At 36.5% G+C, this 11,124-nt stretch overlaps 1 protein-coding gene across 1 annotated transcript; it reads left to right on the top strand.

Moving 5' to 3' along the window:
• The first annotated feature begins 143 nt into the window (after positions 1-143).
• On the top strand, positions 144-3,104 carry LOC140832843 (uncharacterized). Its single transcript, XM_073197086.1, is given in 4 exon segments — positions 144-527; positions 1,487-1,503; positions 1,506-1,712; positions 2,791-3,104. Coding segments are annotated over 4 exon segments (456 nt in total). The 5' UTR covers positions 144-303; the 3' UTR covers positions 2,799-3,104.
• Positions 3,105-11,124: the final 8,020 nt, after the last annotated feature.

Raw genomic sequence — 11,124 nt, 5'->3', positions numbered from 1 at the left:
TTATGAATATTTTGAATAAAATTGAGTAAAATAAAACATGGGCCGGTGTACAATTTAGATGTGCGAATTGGGCCTGGTGATTGGGGCTTTACCGAATTTAAGTTTTTTAATTATTAATTTAAACTAAATTGATTTAAGTTCAACTTGGTGACGGAAGATCTCCACGCGATTCTCTTTTTGCTCCTCGATTCAGCGCCAAACCCACAAAAAATCAGAGTTCCGATAAAAAAATCAAGAATAGTTGAATCTTGTTTGTTAATCTGAGAAATCACAGAAAGGGGGAAGTGAATTGAATTGAAAGTCATGTTCTATGGTGCGGTGGCTTGGGATCCATGGCTGATTGTTGCCCAAATCGTGTGCCTTCAGAGCCTGCACTATCTGACACTTGGAATATTTTTGTCAATTCTTGTTGGTACTCGGGTTTCGAGGATGAGTCTGGTGTATTTCTTTGATTATGCAACGGTTGATGCTTCTACAGTGACTGGTTGGTGCATAATTTCTTCGATTCTTCTCAGCTCTATTGCTGGGTGAGTTTGTTTTAACACTTCTTTGATATGATTGTGGGATGTTTTTTGTTTTTTGCATTAATCTATAGTCATTTAGGTTGGATTTAGTTTATGGTTCGTGGTGTTGTGCCTAAATTTCAGCCTAAATTTTATCCTTGTTATCCATCATGTTCAGATTTGCCACCTAATAGATCAGTCTGGAGTTGTAGTATGAATCTTGATATGGGAAATAAATTATAAATTCATGAGCATAATTCTGTAGCAATTTCAGAACATTCTATAGTGTTTTTGCCAATTTGTTCAGCATTTGTAGCTGTGCTGCTTTATGTTACTGTAATGAAGTCATGTTGATTCAATTTCATTCCTCAAATATTCTGGTTTCTATTAAATATTTGTCGTCCATTAGAGTTTAGGTAGATTATTGCTTCAAGCAAACCGAGAACATTCAAATTTTGCTTCCTTTTGATTCATTCAATCCCCTAGTTTTCTAGAAGTCCAAGAGTTGCGTTTAGTCGCACATTTTTGTGTGTTGCACACCTGGAAAGCCTGCATTTTGTGTGTGTGTGTGAGTGTGTAACTTTCTGCGGAGATTATCTGATGCATGAGCGAATTCTAGATCGCTAATCTCTAAGAAATAGATTAAGAAGAGACAGGATTGGGGTAAAAATGAGAGAATCTTATTAACAAGAATAGAGTTTGAATTACAAGAATATACAGTTATTTCTTTTTTACTTCCTCTTATTTATATTCAACTATTGTAACTACTACTGTCAACTAACTCAAACTCTAACTACCTAACTTAACTTCTTCGGGTGCTCTGCAATCGTATCATTGTGTCAGGTTCGTGATTTTGACATTCACTTTAAAACACAATTGTTTATTGGATATGTTTATGTTATGTGCCGAACTTTTCTATAGTTTAGACTTGTGATGGATTTTTGAAATTTTCATCACTGACAAACTGCTTTTTATTTAAGCAGTGCTGGGTTTTCGCTCTATTAGTGGAGAGAGCTAAGAAATGCCTGGATTTTTCTGCTACCCTTTATATCACACACCTCTTCATATGCATTTTATATGGTGGGTGGCCGTCATCAATGACATGGTGGGTCGTGAACATCACCAGCCTGGCAATAATGGCATTGTTAAGTGAATATTTGTGCATGAGACGAGAATTGCGGGAAATTCCTATTTCAAGATATCGTTCAGGTGAGCCCTTTTCTATTTTGACTCGTTACTATCTTATGATGATCAATTTTTGGTCAAAACAGCTTCTATTGTTACGACCACTTTCTCCCTCATGTAGGTTCTTTAGTCCACACAACACTTGTCTTTTTGTATTTTTTTCTTCGAACTTTATCATGCCTTAAAAATAGGACCTCAAATAGTCAAATGTTTGAACTTCTTACATTATATAGACTTAGTTTAATTATCCGGGTTCTCTTTTCTTATTTTCCTGTTACATTCTTTGTGTGCGGGATCACAGCCAAAAGAAGAATAAAAGTTCACTATTACCAACAATTGCTAATGAATAAACTGATTTTTATTTATTTTGTTGAGAACTGGTTTTGATGATCTTGAGTTATTTTTTTTAATGACACGTTTTGGGGAAGGAACATCTGACGAGGTTTGTCTTTTCCAATCACCGGTTTAGTTACTTCGAAAACTAAAGCAATTCTCCTAATTATCTGGATGAAGATCATGAATACTTAAAGGAATGCTAATTCTAATGTGCTAGAGGAACTCCTAGCTAAATTCAGTTCTGTAGTTTCTCCATGATGATACGAAAGGCTCCGTGGATTTGAGAAATGGTTTTTTTTAATAATGAAATTTACATAATTATTCAAGGAAAAAATAGTTGACTACTGTTCTGACTGATTCGAGTTTCTAGCATAATTTTGACTGTCCTCCTTCGAGAAACCCATATTTGCACATAAGGTAGTAACTCTGAGTGTCCATGGTGTTTTAAGGGATTGTGTGTACTGCCGAGTTAATAAAAGATCAATTGGACCTGCAATTGAAGTCCATACACATGTAACTCTACAGTTTGTAGCTTCGACTATTACAATGTCATGAGCTAACATGTACTTTCTTTTTGCCAATGAGTTTATGTAAAAAGATGTAGCTACATCTAATATCAAATCAGCTTGGGAACATTGATGAAGAGTGTTGAATAATTCAGTTACCTTCTACTGATCCATGCACTCCTGTATCTATGCACTTGTCAAATGCCATTCTAACCAATCCTGCATGTTTAACTGAGTTTTTTTCGTTAAATTTGATGCAGATGTTTGACAAATGGAACTACAATCTTGTCACGGACTGCCTTTTCGCTGTTGCGGTCATCTGACAGAGGATATGGATTTCTGAAACATTTTTTTTCCTTTTCTGTCTATTGAAATTGCTCTCATGACCTGCCATTCAAAATATAGTAGATTATTTGACTCAACTCAAACTCTAGGTAGTTTGTACAATGTTTTTATAATTGAATCGATGATCGAAGTGGTTTACATTAAAAACGGTTCAACAGGTCATTGGTCGGACCGGAAAATCGTTATATTATATAAAATAATAATATAATGTATTTAAATTATTAGTAAAGATTTTAAATATGCATATAATAATAAAAAATTATATTTATCCAAGTTTAAAAATCTAAACAACATATTTATAAAATATGATTATATATATAAATTTAAAAAAAAAAAATCGAAATAATGTTTAATATTATTAATGTTAAAAACAATATTTTTAATAAAGTTCAAAATTCACGTATATTTAACAAAAAAAAAAAATAAATTTATATATAATAAATAAACTTTTTTAAAAAAAAATCGAAATTTTTATAAATTTTTTAAAAGAAATGGGTAAACCGGTCTGATCGTTCTTCCGGCCTAAATTTAAAAACATTGGCAATAGAAAAGATAAGAACTGTACTCAATGAGTTCCATATATTAATGATTTTTTTTCTGTCTCGTGGCTTATGTGTGAAGAATACGTGCTAGATTTTTCCTATGTTGTGCGGTTTTTGACTTAAAATGGATAAGTCATGTCAAGAAAAAGAGGTGAACAAATGGTAAGTTTGTATTAAATATCTAAATTTAAGTTTGCATTCAGTCTTAATCAGAATAAATATATATTTTATATTATCTGATCCACAAAAAAATGTTATATTTTTTGAGTCCACGTGTCTTTTCTGAAATGAAAATCAGTAGCAAATATTGAAAATATAATATTCATATATGACATATGAGCATCTACTTTTTCAGGTCGGATACTAATGTATGATTTTTGAGTACTAAAATACGTTTCAGATGAAAATCAATACAAAATATGATATTAATATATGATATTTGACTACAATTTATTTCAGATTTAGTACGAATATATGATTTTTGAGTACATGTATTGATATTAATGAAACATTTTCTTTTCATAGAGGAAGATCTGTACAAAAATTGAAAATATGATACTAATATATTATATTTGAGTTTCAAATATTTCACATTGACATTAATGTTTTATGAGGTATTCAAATAAGAGGGAAAAGTAAGAAGAAAATCAAAGAATAGAACTTTGTAGAGGCAAGTGTTGAACACTTTGTCCTTAAGAAATATTTGCCATCACAATGTGCTAGAGTTTGTGGCAATCTTCTCCAAGATACAACTACAACACTTGAATAATGAGCACTCAAATATTCAAGTTCTTTCACAAAGAAATGGATGAACTCTCTCTTGTTGAAGAAAGGAAGAAGGAGAATATGCTTATGCTTGTATATGTGTAAAAGTGTTTTTGATTTTGAATAATCATGCATTTAATTATTTTCAAACGAAAAGACATGATCTTTCATTCATAGGGAGTGTCCCTTGGCCATTGTAACTGATCACAATCATCAAACAATGCCAAGGAGATATAAAAAACATCAGAAAATTCGAAAAAAAATCCAAAGGGACGCGTCTGTGTGCGCAGGGGCGCACGCCCGCTCGCACGCTGCCGAGCGCTCTCGGCAGGCGCGGGCGGCTGCGCGCAGACACGCGCGGCCGCGCGCCTGCCACAATCTCGGCAGGCGTGCGCGCGGCTGCATGCATGCCCGCGCGGCCGCGCGCAAGGCACTGTTCACCGAGCAATTTTTTTTTCTTTTCCGTCCCTTACACGTTCCGACTACTCGATTTAAACTCTTTCAACATTTGATGAATTCGTTTCGAGTTTAATTCAGAACCACCGAACTTAATATTCGTTCATTAAGCTTCGTTCTCCGTTTCGAATTTTTCCAAATCAAACACATTGATTTATTTGCTTAATTTTCATTCATTAAGCAGCAAAATTCCAACAATCCCCCACATGAATGAAATTAATGCATGAATGCTCGTGATGCATAAGAGAGAGTATATACGAAAAATTATCACATCAGGAGAGGTAGCTTTTGGCTTTGAACCTGCCCTAGTGGAATACAATCGGATTTACTAGGCCACGAAGTGAACGTGATGTCTTGAACTTCTTGGCGGTTCATGTAAACCCTGACAACTGTACCCACATGAATACCTTTCTTCCATTTCCATTTTGTGTTATCGGTTGTGTCCGTTTTTGTAACGCCCCGAAAATTTAAAGTTCACGTAAACCATGTGCATGCAATTATTAAATTCTCTTGTATTTTAATTAAATGTTTTTATCGCACGAATTATTTATGTGGTGCATTTTGACATATTTAAAATATATTTTCTGCATAGTTGCATTAAACTGTATTTGCAAAAGGGTATTCAAGTGACGACCGAGGAGCGGAGACCAAAGGCTGAAAAATGTTTTATTAAATAATTAATTTTAATTATTTAATTTAAGGGTGATAATTTTCTCATATTTTTGAAATCAAAGAAATGGATTTTCAACTAAAATTCGATCTTTTAAGCAGTCCGGCTATTTAATTCACTAAATATCTTTATGAAAACGTCTTTTCTAAAATTTATGAGTTTAATTAATGCCTAGCTTGCACTAGTGGGCTTAATTATGAGTTAATAGGCCCCAAGCCTATTAATTAAACTTGTTTAGTATACAAAAAGGAATTAAAAACCCTAAGCTAAGCACACAATTGTCACGCCGCTCAAATTTACTAAAACAAGAGCTTTCCTCGGCGGTAACAGCAGGCTTCGGCCGTGAGAAGCAACAACTTTTCTTTCAAAGTTTTGAGGGAAACTAGCCTCGGATCTTTCCGTTCTTCGTCGTCGTCGGTATTTCGTGCGTTTACGACGCAAAGGCACGCCAATATCTTCCTTTTCTCATCCATTACATCATAGTATTTATTTAAATTATGGATGCACGAGGAACATGAAACTTTATTTCGGAAAATTCGGTTTTTACGTATACATGCTACGAACTAACGTTTTCTTGTGTCGATTCATGTCTTGCATGTTTTAGGGGGCTGCCATGATGTCTAAGCATGTTTCAGTAAAGCTTTTATAGGAATTGAAGTCCCACACACCCACATAACTCACGGCTAAGACAACAGGAAATAAGAACAAGCAGAAACCGAGAATTTCTGTCAAGGAGTTTGGGGTGATCGGGTTTCATGAGGGAGAGGCTGGCATGGTCTTGGCTTGAGCCAGGGCTCGGCCAGGGGATGTATTGGGTCAGGGTAGAGTCCTAGCCACGCTAGGACTCGAGCCAAGAGGGCTGGGTTGAGTCCTAGCAAGCTAGGACTCCCACCCGAGTAGTGGAAGGGAAATAGCGCAGGTTCTGATATGGCTGAGATAAGGGGGCTCGCGGCTGGCCTGGGGGCGAGCCAGGTGGGTCCTTTAGGGTCTAAGGAGGGTGGTCCATGGTTGGGGCAGGAGCTGGAGTGACTGTAATCACTGCTGGCACAAGCAAGCAGGTAAAACGTGAGAGAAGCAAGTTACGCGCGGTGCTGCCTTCTGATCCAGGTGGCTCACGCGAGGGTTCAGGGGCTGGGCTAGGTCTGGGCTTGGTCTGGGCGTGGTCCAGGGAAGGTTAGGGTCATGGGTGGTCGTTGGTTAAGGGCTGGTAGAAGTCCTAGACTAGGTAGGAGTATATACGGTTCATGGGAGGTTCACACAAGTCCAGAACTTTGGGCCGATTTCCAGCAAGCTTTAAGTTGTGCCAGGGCTTGTTTCTCGGGCTGGGCTTACACAGTAGGGTCCCTAGACGGGTTGGCTAACTTTTGGTTCGAGGTGGCTCGGGCGTGGCTCGAGTAAATTAGGAGATGGCTCGGTGCGTTCGATAAGGTGTCAAAACGAAAATTAAAAAAGCTAAATTTGATTCCATGGGTTCACGGGTGCGGTTCATGACTTGGAAAGGTAGAATAAATCTTAAAAATGCTTTGTTTAAAATTTGGGGTCAAAATAACGAGTTTTGGATTTATTCGGGATTTAATCGCCGCATGAAACGCTAACGAACGAATTAAGCGAAAAGTCTAGTTTTATGCTTCATAAAATCATGAAAAATTATATTTAAGCTTAAATAATTATTATAAGTCCAAATTTCTAATTTGGGAATTTTATGCTAAGGTTTGGGTTAATTCGGGATTTAAACGCATTAATGCGTCACGTTTCAAGATTAAATTAAAAAGTCCTCGATTTAAGCCAAATAAAAATATGAGAAAATTATATGTAAGCTTAAATAATTATTCAAGACATGTTGAAGTCAAGAAATCAAGGAAAAAGTCAGAAACGTAAAATGTCACGACTAGGGGTAAAACAGTCATTTTACACCTAAAAATTAGTAAAGGTCATGGCAGTGCCCTAAATGTTGTTTTTATGATATTATGTTCATGTTTAAATGTTTACGAGATGTTCATGATTTATTTATGATTTATTTTAAATGTCCATGAAATTTTATGATTAAAGTTGACATTTAAAATACATGGTGCATGCTTGGTTTCAAAAGAAAATATATTCATGCATGATTTTATACGGTGATGAAAACATGGAAACATTGATGAAAGTGAAGTAATTGTGACTATGAGGAATTCAGGATTTGAGGTTATGATCAAGAATAGGCCAATGCTCAGTTGACGATCTTGTGTCGCTGATGTCCCCGCCGCCCAGTACTGTGGTTTCATGTAGATGGTACCATCGTCATGTCATGTCATGTCATGTCACGTCAGGAAAGTCACAATTAACGATCTGGATTCAATCAAGAAAAAGATAATGTTACGATCATGAAAAGAATCACGTCATGTTATTATATCATGTTATCATGTCATGTTATGATCAAGGAAAAAGGTAAAGGTTCAGGTTCATGATTATGCATTTCATGAAAATATTTACGAAAATGTTCATGCTCAAGTTTATGCATTTTCATGAAATGATATTTTAAGTACAAGTATTTTCACTGTTGCATGTGATTTTATATCTATTACTCGTTACAAAGATTTGGTGTGTTGAGTCTTTAGACTCACTAGGTGTGATGGATGCATGGTGAGGTTGAGGGAGGGCTTGACGCATGGGATGACTGGACTGAAGGTGCACACAACCCGAGGACCAACGCTTCTACTATTTTTCCACACTCATGATTATGGATTATGATTTCACGTTAAAAGATTTTTAAAACCATTTATTTATGCTTTAGAGTGGTTTTGGAGAGGAAAATGCGTTTCACGATTATTGCTATTTAGGTTTGGTAACTCATGCGATTATTTTATTTTATGACGATTGCAATTGATTTTTAAATGCTAGCTAGCGAATGTTCTAGATCATGGACAAAAATATTTTTATTAAAATATTTTTCAAGGACCGAAAAAAAAAAAAAATTAGTACATTTTAAACACAAGAACATGAGACGTTTCAGTTTTGGCCATGGAACACTTCTTGGCTTCATACGTGTTTCATCGAGGCGGTCCGTCCTCACACGTACATAGGTGATCTCCTTGTAAAAGGGTATCCTACTTACCCCGCTTTTGCAAGCCACATAATCATTAAAAGTACAATACTTAACCTCACTACCTTTGTAGGCAACTTCACTCATCGTCTTAGGAATGAGGAGTGATTCCACAAGTTTTCATAATTTAGTAGTCCCGTTGAACCAAGATCTTGGGATCTCCAATCTACAAGGTTGGGTTGCCACTATGAAAACTTTATTTGGTAGGTTTTAAACCCATTCCTCTTGATAGACAGTACATTTGATCTCTATTTAATGCTTTTGTAAGCGGATCCGCTAAGTTATCCTTTGATTTAATATAATCAACAGATATAACTCCATTAGAGATCAACTGTCGCACAGTATTATGTTTTCGACGAATGTGTCGAGAATTGCCATTATACATACTGTTGTGTGCCCTTGCAATTGCCGACTGACTGTCGCAATGTATCATGATTGCTGGCACTGGACTTGTCCAATATGGAATGTCCTCTAGAAAGTTGCGAAGCCATTCAGCTTCTTCTGCAGCTTTATCTAGCGCTATGAACTCTGATTCCATAGTAGACCTCGCAATGCAAGTTTGTTTCGATGACTTCCAAGAGACTGCTCCTCCACCAATGCTAAATACATAGCCACTGGTGGATTTAGAGTCATTGGTATCAGAAATCCAATTTGCATCACAGTATCCTTCAAGTACTTCTGGATACCTTGTGAAATGTAGTCCATATTCTGAGGTGTGCTTTAAATATCTAAGCACCCTTGTCAATGCCTTCCAATGTGCATCACTAGGATTACTTGTAAACCGACTTAACTTGTTAACCGCACAAGCAATGTCTGGTCTAGTACAATTTGTGATGTACATAAGGCTTCCAATTATTCTGGAGTATTCCAGTTGGGAAACTGGTTCTCCACGATTCTTCGCCAAATGGACATTCACGTCTAAAGGCGTTTTTACTGGGGTATAGTCATAAGCGTTGAACTTCTTCAACACTGTTTCTACATAATGAGACTGATATAAGACTATTGCTTCTGGAGTTCTAAAGATTTTAATCCCTAGAATTACATCAGCAATACCCATATCTTTCATATCAAAATGTTTTGTCAACATTTTCTTTGTGCCCTTAATCAACTCTTGGCTATTCCCCATTATTAGCATGTCATCCACATATAGACATATCATCACATAAGATTCTCGAGTGCCTTTAATGTAAACACATTTGTCACACTCATTAATCTTAAATTCATTTGACAATACTACTTTGTCAAATTTTTCGTGCCACTGCTTGGGCGCTTGTTTAAGTCCGTATAGCGACTTAATTAAACGACAGACCTTTCTTTCTTGTCCTTTAACTATGAAGCCTTCAGGTTGCTCCATATATATTTCTTCTTCAAGTTCACCATTTAAGAATGCCGTTTTGACATCCATTTGATGTATCTCAAGGTTATGCAAAGCTGCAATAACAATGAGCACAGCGAATGGATGTTATTCTTGAAACTGGTGAATACGTGTCGAAGAAATCATGACCTTCTCTTTGTCTATAGCCTTTGGCCACAAGCCTGGCTTTGTATTTTTCAATACTTCCATCAACTCTCATTTTCTTTTTCAATATCCATTTGCATCCCAATGGCTTGGTACCTGGTGGAAGATCCACTAGTTCCCAAGTATGGGTTTGCAAAATAGAATCCATTTCAGAGTTGATGGCTTCTTTCCAATAAGGAGCTTCAGGGCTAGCCATAACATCTTGTATGTTCTCTGGTTCATTCTCCAACATAAAAGTATGGAAGTCTGGACCAAAGGACTTTGAGATTCTAACCCTTTTGCTTCTTCTTGGCTCTTGCTCCTTTGAAGAGCTTTCCAATGATATAGCATTTTCATTTAGAGTTGGACCATGTGTAGGTACTTGACCTTCATTCTCCGTATCAAGTTTTCTCTTGCTAGAACCATTTTCTTTCCTCTCTTTACAAGGAAATATATTTTCAAAAAATACTGCATTTCGTGACTCAATTGTCATGTTCGTATTCATTTCTGCATTTTCAGGTTTGTGCACTATAAATCTATAGGCACTACTATTATGTGCATACCCAATGAATATGCAGTCGACCGTCTTTGGTCTAATCCGCTCTTGTTTAGGCTTTGGTATTTCAACCTTAACTAGACACCCCCACACTTTAAGGTACTTGTAGGAAGGTTTGTGACCTTTCCACAATTCATAAGGTGACTTGTCATTTTTCTTGTGGGGTATCTTGTTCAGGATGTGATTAGTCGATAGTATTGCTTCCCCCCACAAGTTTTGGGGTAGTCCTGAACTTATTAACATAGCATTCATCATATCTTTTAGAGTTCGATTCTTTCTTTCGGCCATGCCATTCGATTGTGGTGAATAAGGAGCAGTCGTTTCATGAATTATACCCACAGATGTGCAGAATTCATCAAACGGTGCTCCGTATTCGCCCCCTCTATCGCTTCGAACTCTCTTTATTTGTTTGCCTAGTTGATTCTCAACTTCGGTCTTATAACATTTGAATGCTTCAAGAGCTTCATCTTTTGACCTCAAAAGATATACGTAACAGTACATTGTATTATCATCAATGAATGTCACGTAGTATCTTTTTCCTCCTCTAGTTTGCACAAACTTTAAATCACCAAGATCGGTGTGTATTAGTTCTAGAGGAGTTGTACATCTTTCAATCGAGTGGTAAGGCGCTTTGGTCATTTTTGCTTCAACACATATCTCGCATTTTTGTGTTGGATCGA

The sequence above is a fragment of the Primulina eburnea genome, chromosome 1, assembly GCF_022965805.1.
Source record: "Primulina eburnea isolate SZY01 chromosome 1, ASM2296580v1, whole genome shotgun sequence".
Lineage (NCBI taxonomy): Eukaryota > Viridiplantae > Streptophyta > Magnoliopsida > Lamiales > Gesneriaceae > Primulina > Primulina eburnea.
Note: the sequence above shows the minus strand (reverse complement) of the source record. Positions and strands in the feature narration are given on the sequence as shown.